The sequence below is a fragment of the Nerophis ophidion genome, linkage group LG02 (genome assembly GCF_033978795.1).
Source record: "Nerophis ophidion isolate RoL-2023_Sa linkage group LG02, RoL_Noph_v1.0, whole genome shotgun sequence".
NCBI classification, from domain to species: Eukaryota; Metazoa; Chordata; class Actinopteri; order Syngnathiformes; family Syngnathidae; genus Nerophis; species Nerophis ophidion.
The window spans coordinates 32,928,659-32,941,546 of record NC_084612.1 but is presented as its reverse complement, the minus strand read 5'-3'; the positions used below and the strand labels follow the sequence as shown (position 1 = coordinate 32,941,546).

The following is a 12,888-nucleotide window of genomic DNA, read 5'->3' as shown; positions in this document are numbered from 1 at the left end:
AATAATGCACATACATGACTGAATTATTCATTGTTAAATGTTCCCCTTTGATGTGAACAGGGCTGCATATTGCATGCGATGGAGTGTGGTACTCACAAGGTGACGGGAACTTTTCCACTCTCCTCTTTGGTACCAGTGAGAGAGATGCTGAGCAAAGGCTTCGGGCTCTCCATGGACTGGACAAACTGGATCCTGAACTGGTAGTGATAAACTACACAGCAGGGAAGAAGGTAGAATACTTGTTATACTTGTATATTTTCCATTCACCATCACCTATATAGTTTGTTTTTGTGTCTCTATATTTTTTAAAAGTTTGTTATTTAAAAAAAAAACATAACTCTATATGCAAGGGTCGGGAACTTTTGCCTGCGAGCAGTGAAACCCAAAGAGTTAAAAAGGTATTTTTAAACCATATTATATTTTTTTAAACACTTAAATGTACAATGCTTCATACTGCTTCCTTATTTAGCTATGTGAGAGGGGCAAAATACTAGAAAAACTTAAATCCCGTATGATGTGTAGCAGTTGTACACCACTGCAAAAACTTCAGCCAAAAATAATAAACATCAATACACAGTACAGTAATCCCTAGTGTATTGCGGTTAATTGGTTCCAGGCATGACCATGATGAATTAATTTCTTCAAAGTAGGAATTATAAATCAAATAGCCATTTTACTCCCTTCTAAATCAATCTTCAACATCATGAGAGCTTTCTAGACAGCCTGAGCCAAATAGTGGCCACTATACTGAATAGCGTGATGTGATTGGGTTTGTCTGGCCGATTTGCTAATATTACTGTAGCATTGATATTTTTCTAGTTCATTTTGCCCCTGCTATGTGTGGAAATGCTTACTTTAGGGCAAACATAATGAAAAATATGTTTAGGAAAACCAAAAAAATTTGAGGGACAACTGCATATCTTGTATGCAGCTATGTTGTATTGACCATTTTGGATTGTGGAGATCCATCCAATGTTGTGTGTGGGTGTGACTACTGAGTACATAATCCCATTCATCTAACAAAGTTGCTTCATCTTTTTCAAAAGGGACAACTAAAGAGATGTGTAAAGATGGTGGTGAGCTGCACATACACTTGTAGGGCATCTTGGAGCGTGTTTTCACGTAGAGCCTCTTGCTTTTGCCAGTATGAACAGTCTTGATATTGTAGCCCAGCGTGTTGCAGCGTTTCTTCCGGCAGTCCAGACAGACGCCTTTGAGAAAGGCTCTGTTGTCCCTGCACCCGTAGGCCATGATCTGCTCGTCCTTGTTGAGAAGTGAGTCAATGAACAGATGCACGGAACGTTCGTGGGCACATTTCACTGTTTGTTGAAAGCCTGATGGACAGAATGGAAGAGTGACATTGTCATTGTAAATGATAAATGGCTTGTACTTGTATAGCGCTTTTCTACTTTCAAGGTACTCAAAGTATGTATGTATGTACATACATATATATATATATATATATATATATATATATATATATATATATATATATATATATACACACATACATATATATACATACATACATACTCAAAGCGCTTTGACACTACTTCCACATTTACCCATTCACACGCACACATTCCAAACTGATGGAGGGAGCTGCCATGCAAGGCGCTAACCAGCACCCATCAGGAGCAAGGGTGAAGTGTCTTGCTCAGGACACAACGGACATGACGAGGTTGGTACTAGGTGGGGATTGAACCAGGGATCCTCGGGTTGCGCACGGCCACTCTTCCACTGCGCCACACCGTCCCAATCATTAAGGCCACAAGCTTTGTTGTTTTACAGACTTTTTTTTTTTTATACAACCTGTTTTGACGTAGTAAATAATAGGACTGTTTGAAAGATTATACAAACATTACAAAACTGATTCCCTCAAAACTTGCAGTGGGGTTTTATAAATAAAATCTTGGTGGGGAACATAGAATAGAATTACAAAACCAGTGAAGTTGGCACATTGTGTAATTTGTGAATAAAAACAGAATACAACAATTTACAAATCCTTTGCAACTTATTTTAAATTGAATAGACTGCAAAGACATCCATTCAACCACATTTTTAAGCTTTTCAGGTGGAATTATTTCCCATTCTTGCTTGATGTACAGCTCAAGTTGTTCAACAGTCCGGGTCTCTATTGTGGTATTTTAGGTTTCATATTGCGCCACATATTTTTAATGGGAGACAGGTCTGGACTACAGGCAGGTCAGCCTAGTACCCACACTCTTTAACAATGAAGCCACGCTGTTGTAACGCGTGGCTTGGCATTGTCTGGCCAAAATAAGCAGGGGCGTCCATGATAATGTTGCTTGGATGGCAAAATATGTTGCCCCAAAACCTATATGTACCCTTCAGCATTAATGATGCCTTCACAGATGTGTAAGTTACCCATGCCTTGGGCACCAATACGCCCCCATGCCATCACAGATGCTGGCTTTTGAACTTTGCGCCTATAACAATCCGGATGGTACTTTTCCTTTTTGGTCCGGAGGACACCACGTTCAGTTTCCAAAAACAATTTGAAATGTGGACTCGTCAGACCACAGAACAATTTTCCACTTTGCATCAGTCCATCTTAGATGAGCTCAGGCCCAGCAAACTCGGCAGCGTTTCTGGGTGTTGTTGATAAATGGCTTTGACTTTGCATAATAGTATTTCAACTTGCATTTACAGATGTAGCGGCGAACTGTAGGTACTTATAGTGGTTTTCTGAAGTGTTCCTGAGCCCATGTAGTGATATCCTTTACACACTGATGTCACTTATTGATGCAGTCCCAATCCAATCCACTTTATATGCATAGCATATTTAAAAAAGTAGAGAACGAGACTCTGTCCCAGGTGGAGGAGTTTAAGTATCTCGGGGTCTTGTTCATGAGTCAGGGAAAGATGGAGAAGGAAATCAGTCGGAGAATCGGAGCAGCTGGGGCAGTATTGCAGTCTCTCTGCCGCACTGTTGTGACGTAACGAGAGCTGAGTCAAAAGGCAAAGCTCTTGTTCAACCTAGCTATCTACATTCCTACTCTCAACTATGGTCATGACCGATCATATTATTTCAGTCATGACTGAAAGAATGAGATCACGGATACAAGCAGCCGAAATGAGTTTCCTCAGAAGGGTGGCTGGCATCTCCCTTAGAGATAGGGTGAGAAGTTCAGTCACCCGAGAGAGACTCCGAGTAGAGCCGCTGCTGCTTCGCTTTTGAAAGGAGCACACTTAGGTGGTTTGGGCATCTCGTGCGGATGCCTCACGAGCGTCTCCCTAGGGTCCTGATTGCATGTCCCACTGGGAGGGGACCCTGCGGCAGGACCAGATGGGGGATTACATCTCCTCTTTGGCCTGGGAACGCTTCGGGATCCCCCAGAAGGAAGTTGCTAATGTTGCTCTGGAGAGGGAAGTCTGGGGGTCTCTGCTAGAGCTGTTGTCCCCGCGACCCGATTCCAGATAAGCGGTTGAAGATGGAAGACATTTAAACAACAAAAATGTTTCCAAAAAGATTGAAGGTCCGTAATATTATCGTTTGCGTGCAGCTATTTATCCAGATTCTCTGAGCCTTTTGATGATATTACGGACCATAGATGGTGAAATCCCTAAATTCCTTACAATAGCTTGTTAAAAATGTTGCTCTTAAACTGTTTGACGATTTGCTCACGCATTCGTTCACAAAGAGGTGACCCTCGACCCATCCTTGTTTGTGAATGACTTAGCATTTCATGGAAGCTGCTTATTTTCTCCAATTATGGCACCCACCTGTTTCCAATTAGCCTGTTCACCTGTGGGATGTTCCAAAAGAGTGTTTGATGAGCATTCCTCAACTTTCTCAGTCTTTTTGCCATTTGTGCCAGCTTTTTTGAAACATGTTGCAGGCATCAAATTCCAAATGAGCTAATATTTGCAAAAAACTTAAGTATCTTGTCTTTGCAGTCTTATCAATTGAATATAGTTTAAAAAGGATTAGCAAATCATTGTATTCTGTTTTTATTTTCGATTTACACAACGTGCCGACTTCACTAGTTATAGGGTTTGTATAGTAACAACACCTGTCAACTTCTGCTAACCAAGAAGTAGCCTGCTAACTAAACACAAAGGCAGAAATCAATCTTTTAAATGTTTTAGATAGCGGAGGTTAGCACTCTGCCCTGTTACATTCTCACTGCATAGCATCGGTGTCAAACTCAAGACTCGGAGGCTTAATATGGCCTGCCACAACATTTTATCTGGCCTGTAAAAGCTTGGCAAAATATGTGCGTTCATAAAGTACTTCATCATCATTGCTAAATTTTATTTAAATTTTGACATAAAAAAAAAGATTTGCATGTAATTGCATATCTTCTAAACTTTATAAACATCTTATTATGCAACAAGATATTGCGTACATGATTTTGTTATCTATCCATCCATCCATTCTCTACCGCTTATTCCCTTCGGGGTCACGGGGGGCGCTGGAGCCTATCTCAGCTACTATCGGGCGTAAAGCGGGGTACACCCTGAACAAGTCGCAACCTCATCACAGGGCCAACACAGATAGACAGACAACATTCACACTCACATTCACACACTAGGGCCAATTTAGTGTTGCCAATCAACCTATCCCCAGGTGCATGTCTTTGGAGGTGGGAAGAAGCCGGAGTACCCGGAGGGAACCCACGCAGTCATGGGGAGAACATGCAAACTCAACACAGAAAGATCCCGAGCCCGGGATTGAACCCAGGACTACTCAGGACCTTTGGATTGTGATGCATATGCACTAACCCCTGTTCCACCGTGCTGCCCTGATTTTGTTATGCAGGGATAAATACATAAATTATTGGTGAACTGATACAACTTTTTCACTTCCAATGCGATACAGATATTAGAGCGATGAGTATTAATCTTACGATGTCAGCGCAAATCATTGTACATACTTTCATTATTTTGTAGTGTGGAATATTAGAAAAGATTTGATCAAGTGAAATCACTCAGAACAAATGGGAGGCATGAAAAACACTAACCAACACTAACAACCATTAATCATCACTTTAAGTTGATGATTACTTCTATGTGTAGAAATCTTTATTTATAATTGAATCACTTGTTAATTTTTCAACAAGTTTTTAGTTATTTTTGTATCTTTTATTCTAAATAGATCAAGAAAGACCACTACAAATGAGCAATATTTTGCACTGTTATACAATTTAATGAATCAGAAACTGATGACATAGTGCTGTATTTTACTTCATTATCTATTTTTTTCAACCGAAAATGCTTTGCTCTGATTAGGGGGTACTTGTTACGGCTCGGAACCTTGCCAACGGCGCTCATCCGTCTGTGTGCTTTAGTGAGCGCACCTCAGGGACACGCCCTGGGCGCGCGTCTCCGCCCTGCAGCAGCCACCAGCTGTTTTCATTCCCCGACAATCACCACACCTGCCAGTAATGAAGGACCTGCCTTCATAAGCCGGCACAGCTTTGCATGCGAGCGCCGGAGTATAGTCATTTGTACCAATTCCCTGTGTGTATCCCTGAGTCAAGCTGTGCTTCTTGTGCTCCCAGATCTTCCTTGCCTCCCTCGCGCTTCATGGTATTTCGACTCCTCACTCGCCCCTGGACAACGACGCCTCGCTCCTGCCTCTCGACTACGCTTCCGCCCCCTGGACTTCCTCTTCTCTCGTTCAACACTTGGTAACACACACTTCGGTTACATGCTACACAGTCATACACCATACACACTCTTGGATTTTGCAACACTCCATTTCCATTGTTTATTTTCATTTGTTTGATTATTATATATATATATGGTTAGTATATATAATAATATTTGAACGTTACCGCCCTCTGGTGTCTGCCGTCACCTCCACTTAGTAAACCACAACAGTACTTGAATTAAAAAAATGTTCACAGGGGGTACATCACTGAAAAAAGGTTGTGAACAAGTACGTAAGCGTAGCTTAAGTGTTAATGGGTGCTTAGCTATTGTGTAGCTGCACAAGCCACAACGACATCCGCATTACAGAGCCCACATAGGGGCAAGAAAAACTCACCCTATTGGGACGTCGATGACAATGAATTTGAGAAACCTTGGAGGGGACTGCATATGTGGGCAACCCCCAGCCCCCCCAGGGTTGCGGGTTATAAGCTGCTTTTATTGCAGCTTATATCGGATCGAAACACCCCTTATTGAAATTTGTCCTCTGCATTTGACCCATTCCCTTGATCGCCCCCTGGGAAGTGACGGGAGCAGTGGGCAGCAGTGGTGCCGCGCCCAGGAATCATTTATGGTGATCTAACCCCCAATTCCAACCCTTGATGCTGAGTGCCAAGCAGGGAGGCAATGGGTCCCATTTTTTTATAGTCTTTGGTATGACTCTGCCCGGGTTTGAACTCAGGGCGGACACTCTAACCACTAGGCCACTGAGTAGGTCATGTGAATTCTAAATTGTCCCAAGTGTGTGAATGTAAGTGTGAATGTTGTCTATCTGTGTTGGCCCTGTGATGAGGTGACGATTTGTCCAGGGTGTACGCCGCCTTCCGCCCGAGTACAGCTGAGATAGGCCCCAGCGACCCTAAGAGGGACAAGCGGTAAAAAATGGATGGATGGATATTACTGAATAGACAATATGTCTAATGTTTTTGTTTTTGACAGTCCAAATATGTTGACAAGCATACATAGAATGGAGCTGCTGCGCAATCTCTTTTTCACAGCCATTTCTGCACAACGGCCAGTTTGCAATTCCTGTGTAGACGTGCTAAACATAGAAGTAAAATAGTGGCCGCTAAACAGTTTTTGTCTTGATAGATCACACTGCGTTTGATAATTTTCTCCTGCCAGTATTGTGGGCGTTCTGATGATTAGCATTTTTTCAGCATATTCATACAAACAGAAACTCGAAATGGATTGTGCTCCTTATTTTGCGTACTAAAGAAATGCAATCCACTGCGCACAATTTTAAAAGATCTGATTTGGGTTCGCTATCAAGTTTACATGTGTTTTAATACACGCAAAGCTTTAGTAGATCAGGCCCAATGTGCCTTATTGAGGCATATTTTCAGGCTTTTGCTGGCTGTATAGAATGTGGTGGGCCAGATCTGCCACCCGGGGCCTTGATTTTGACACCTGTGATGTACAACATTTAGACAGACGGCACTCCATTGGCATTGTGAAAGCGCATAATGAGAAAATATATTCATCATTTGTATTCTTGGGGATTCTCCACAAATTTGGTTGTGTATGTTTTGCACAAACAGGGGTTTGTGTACTTGAGCAAAAAAACAAGTACATGATTGAGTACTCTTAGTGTGACCACAGCTGGCCATAAAGGGTGTCAATGTGTAGATTGACACCATTATCTTCAAAGGATGACACCTCTCATCCTTTCATGTTGTCACTCCCCTAACGACATCAATATTTCCTCTTTAAAGGCCTCATTTCTCAGACAGCCTAGCCTCCCGGAGGCAGCTTTGCCTCAGACGGCTGGAGAGGCGAGAGGAAGTAAGAAAGGCACATGTTGCTAATTAACTCCTTAGTTTGACAGATGCTTTAATGTGGCGCTCGCTGTCATTTCATGCGGATGCGTTTTGCATTGAGGGGCACCAAAACACCACAAATCAGCGAGCCACTTGCTCTCAGCTGGAGGGAATTAAATTCATCTGCTTGAACGCACACAACTAGAAACTGTCAACACCGGCAAAGATGAACCGGCTCAGCACATCCTGGTCGCTCAGACTGTTGTTTTTGAGGTGGCGGCACCAATTAAGAAAAAAAATGTTATGACAGAGCAGCAGAGGAGGATGCGACAAAGCAGTTCTTCTGCGTGTGACATGTTTGTTTTTAGACACAGACTCCAACATGACGATATTTCATTATCATCGTCTAAAAACTATGCTCACCTTATTTATTTAAACTTCTATTTACGTATAGAATTGAAAATACTATCTTCCCATCAGAATATCTTTGACACATTTGGTTGTCAAATGTATGCAGGGGATATACAGCTACTGACCGCCCTATTACTGTAGGTACATCCGCACACTCACAACTGATAGCTTTTTTTAGGGCACTATGAAATACTTTTTTATTTTTTTTCAAATTCTGTTTTAATTTCCCAGAATTCTGTTTTTTGTTTTGTTAGTTTTTTTACCATTAATTGTGGTACAGTGTCCAAACTTGGTCCTCCAAAGGCTGGTAAAAGTGAAAGAATGCAGATGGCCAATCTGATAAATTTTTTTTACAATAAAAATGCTAAAACTAATATAATGTACCAGTTCATGCTAAACTATTTTGAAAAAAACCCAAACATCAGCGCATTTGTATTGTAGGTGACAAAGCAATAGTCGTTAGTGTTACACGGGGCGGTATAGCTCGGTTGGTAGAGTGGCCGTGCCAGCAACTTGAGGGTTGCAGGTTCGATTCCCACTTCCGCCATCCTAGTCACTGCCGTTGTGTCCTTGGGCAAGACACTTTACCCACCTGCTCCCAGTGCCACCCACACTGGTTTAAATGTAACTTAGATATCGGGTTTCACTATGTAAAGCGCTTTGAGTCACTCGTGAAAAGCGCTATATAAATATAATTCACTTCACTTCATATCTAATATACCTAATTTAATATCCAATCCACTTTATTTATATAGCACATTTAAACAACAAGAATGTTTCCAAAGTGCTGCACAGCCATGTTAAAAACAATATTAAAAAACAATATTATGCTCCACCAATGACTGAATAAAAACAAAAAATATATCAATATAAAACCAATGGGCTTCACGGTGGCAGAGGGGTTACAGCGTCTGCCTCACAATACGAAGTTCCTGCAGTCCTGGGTTCAAATCCAGGCTCGGGATCTTTCTGTGTGGAGTTTGCATGTTCTCCCCGTGAATGCGTGGGTTCCCTCCGGGTACTCCGGCTTCCTCACACTTCCAAAGACATGCACCTGGGGATAGGTTAATTGGCAACACTAAATTGGCCCTAGTGTGTGAATGTGAGTGTGAATGTTGTCTGTCTATCTGTGTTGGCCCTGCAATGAAGTGGCGACTTGTCCAGGGTGTACCCTGCCTTCCGCCCGATTGTAGCTGAGATAGGCGCCAGCGCCCCCCGCGACCCCGAAAGGGAATAAGCGGTAGAAAATGGATGGATGGATGGATAAAACCAATATAAAAACAATGTAAAAATAAATATGATTAAAACATTTTTTAAAGGGTAAAATCAATTAAAACAGTAAGATAGAAATCAAGGTTTATAAAAAACACAGAGGACAACAGAGGACAGAGGACCACACAACTCACGTAGTGTTAAAAGCCAAAGAATAAAAGTGGGTCTTAAGACGAGACTTCAAACACTCCACTGTGGAAGTAGTTTGAACATGGAGGGGCAGAGTGTTCCAGAGCTTAGGGCCGACCACAGAGAAGGCCCTGTCTCCCCTGGTCTTAAGTCTGGTCTTGGGCACCACGAGCTGGAACTGGCTCTCGGACCTCAGAGCGCGCGCAGGAGTGTAAATTTGGATGAGGTCTGAGATATACTGAGGTGCCAGTCCATGTAAAGATTTAAAAACAAACAGCAATGTTTTAAAATCAATTCTAAAATGAACAGGGAGCCAGTGCAAACTCTGAAGAATTGGGGTTATATGCTGGCGTTTCCTGGCCCCTGTTAAAAGTCGTGCTGCCGCGTTCTGGACTAACTGCAACCAGGAGAGAGCTTTTTGGCTAATGCCAGCATAAAGTGCATTGCAGTAGTCCAGGAAACTTGAAATAAAAGCATACACGACTTGTTCAAAAAGGTTAAAAGATAAAAACGGTTTAACCTTTACTAAAAGACAAAAGTGATAAAAACACAATTTTAAAATGCCATTGACTTGTTTGTCAAGTTTAAAATCACTGTCTATAGTGACGCCAAGGCTGGTGACTTTGGGACGCACATAATTTTGCAATGGTCCCAAGTCAGTTAGTCAAAAATTTAAATTTCCGTTTTTCCCTCATTCATTATCAAAAAATTATTTGCTAACCAAGCCTTGACATCGCATAGACAGTTGAGAAGGTGTGTCAGGGGGCCGTGACCTTTTGAAATCTCCATATAAATTTGGCAGTCATCTGCATAAAAGTGATAAAACACTCCACGTTTCTTAAAAATCTCCCCAAGAGGGAGGAGATATAGAGCAAAGAGGATGGGGCCTAAAATAGATCCCTGGGGGACACCACAGTAAAGCGGAGCAGAAGAAGAGGTGGGGTCCCCCAGCCTGACAGAGGAGGACATTTCTGACGGGTAGGATCTGAACCACTCTAATGCAGTCCCCCTAATGCCCACGCAGTCTCTCAGGCGCTAGAAAAGAATTGTGTGGTCAACTGTGTCAAAGGCAGCTGTAAGATCTAAAAATAATTTATTGTGTTTTATTTTACTTTTTACATTTTGTTGCTATTTTTAAAAATGTATTTATTTTATTGTAATTCCATTTATTTTTAGAACATGTCTAGAGCCCAAAAACATTTAGCTATCGCCGTGGTCCTAGCATGGCCCCCGGTCACATTTTGGACAACCCTGATTTGCACTTATTTTTCTAACGTAGAGCTTTTTTCTATCACTGAATAGAATGTCTGTTAATTACAGTAAATGCAAAAAATCATTGCATTTATTGATACAATACATCATCATAGAATTTTGCACAGTATTTCAATTTAAAGCATAATCATTTTTTAACATAACAATGTACCAATAAATGCTGCAAGTTTACATCGTACATCTAGATAAAAAAGAAAGTGAAATGAGTTACGTTTTTTGGGGTTTTTTTGAGCCGAGCTGATCGCTTCAAACTCTTTATTGGCCAACTCCGTGATTCTGTACGCTATCTGTTAACGTGGAAATGATAGGGCCCCACTTAGTATTATATATACAGCGGTGTGGAACTGTACTTACTAACGCAACACGCTGTTATATTATCCCTTTCAGAAATCAAAATATTACAAACATCTCCACAAGGTGCATTCTACACTACCCCTGTGACTTACATGTCTTTAAAAAGGCTGAATTTGTCATAGATTGGATGTCAACAGATTGTGCAGGTGTACTGTACCTCCTGTTGTCTGCGGTGATTGTACAGTAAATGGCATTGTTGCGTCCAAAGTGTAGTTTCTTACCAAGAAGGCCGTACTCGGCAATGTGCTCGTAAATGTTGTGCAGGTCACATCCTGGTTGGAAGTCTCCTCCATTAGGATAAAAGTCGTAATGTGCCACAGCCTGCTTGATGCCCACACTCAGACCCAAACGTTTATGCGTGAACGTGTGGATGGCATCTACAAACTGGGCGTCATCAGGGGACAGTCTGTCTGTGGGCGACATTCCTTCAAACAAGGGCCCCGCAGGATCGAGACCTGGATAAAGGTGAGCTACAGTCAAGATGTGCTTTGGAATTATTAACCATGTAATAACTCACCGGTAATTCTTCCAATTTGTTCCGGGCCGTGAATATAGCTTCCGGCAAATCCAGATATGTGAGCTCCAAGGCTATAACCAATCAGATGGACTTTGCCAAATGAATATCCATGGTGCTCCTGTGAGAGTTTGACATTTATATAGCTTAAATGAGAATGCGTGGTTTGTTGTACGTGTGATGGAGATGTACTGTAGATGTAAGCGGGGTGCCCTTCATGGATGGACTTTATTGTCATTGCACTTAAGTGCAAACCCATACAGAGACCAGGATAAAAAAACATAAAAAAAGCATGTTCCAAACTAAACGGAAACACTGATCTGGTCACCACCCATCCATCCATTTCCCTTTTTGGGGTCGCTGGGGGTGCTGGAGCCTATCCCAGCTGCATTCAGGCAGGAAGCAGGGTAGACCCTGGACAAGTAGCCACCTCATCGCAGGGCCAACACATACACATTAGGGCCAATTTAGTATTGCCAATCAACCTATCCCCAGGTGCCTGTCTTTGGAGGTGGGAGGAAGCTGGAGTACCTGGAGGGAACCCACACAGTCACGAGGAGAACATGCAAACTCCACACAGAAAGACCCCAAGCCCGGGGATCGAACCCAGGACCTTCTTATTGTGAGGCACAAGCACTAACCCCTGTGCAGATTAACATTTATTGACCGGATGGAGGTGTGTCCTAAGACTTTTGTACAAATACAGTGGAATCTTAATTTATGAACCCATGATTGTACAAACTTTTATTTATAACCTCAGACTTGATAGAAAAATGCTTGAAACAAATGGTTCATTTACTCTTTGTGTGCCTGCAGCAGAGCCATTGTGGGACTCAGTGAGGCAAGTGAGGCAGTGCCTCACCTTGCCACCAGGTGGCTTAACCATGAGATCATCACAAAGGAAATAATCAATTAAAATAAGTTTGAATATTTCTCTTCTGGTCCATGCTTTCTTTGTGATTGTGGTGTGGTTCCTGTATATTTTGATAATTTTCATGGTTTAAAATTGCGGAAAATCCATGTTTCCTGATCAAAATACCAGAAAAGACGAGAAGTGAGGCAGACACAGGTGGTGCCTCCACGACTACACGCAAAGTGTATTGAGGGCGGGCGTGCGTGCGAGGGGCGCAGGATTGTTGCCGCGGGGAGAAGGCAGGCCATGAGGCAGCAAATACCTCTGCCTCAAGGTAGGGGGCGATATATTGTCAACTTGCAGTTCAATGCCTCTGCAGTATTCCTACTCCCACACTGGGAGAAGTGCTAGCAGACATATGTCTGTCCAACGGAAGCCAGCCTTTTCTTTTATCTTTTTTTTAAAAACTATAACAAACATAGCATTTTTATTAGAATAAGCCAGCGTGTGTGGGTGGTTTTGTCAGATGCAAAAATATTGTTTTATTGCTTGGAATGAAATTGAATTAAATGAATGTGTCTGCCAATATGGAGGATTATGTACTGTATCCAAGATTAAATACCTCTCTAAACTGAACTTTAGGA

At 42.1% G+C, this 12,888-nt stretch overlaps 1 protein-coding gene across 1 annotated transcript in view; it reads right to left on the bottom strand.

Moving 5' to 3' along the window:
- The window catches only part of lipca (lipase, hepatic a), a 31,386-nt gene that overhangs the window by 4,943 nt on the left and 13,555 nt on the right, over window positions 1-12,888 (bottom strand). Inside the window, exons 4-7 of the mRNA XM_061881989.1 lie at window positions 11,395-11,512; window positions 11,099-11,332; window positions 1,092-1,334; window positions 97-211 (exon numbers count right to left, since the gene is read on the bottom strand). Coding sequence (XP_061737973.1) covers window positions 97-211; window positions 1,092-1,334; window positions 11,099-11,332; window positions 11,395-11,512 — 710 coding nt within the window. The remainder of the gene's footprint in view (window positions 1-96; window positions 212-1,091; window positions 1,335-11,098; window positions 11,333-11,394; window positions 11,513-12,888) is intronic.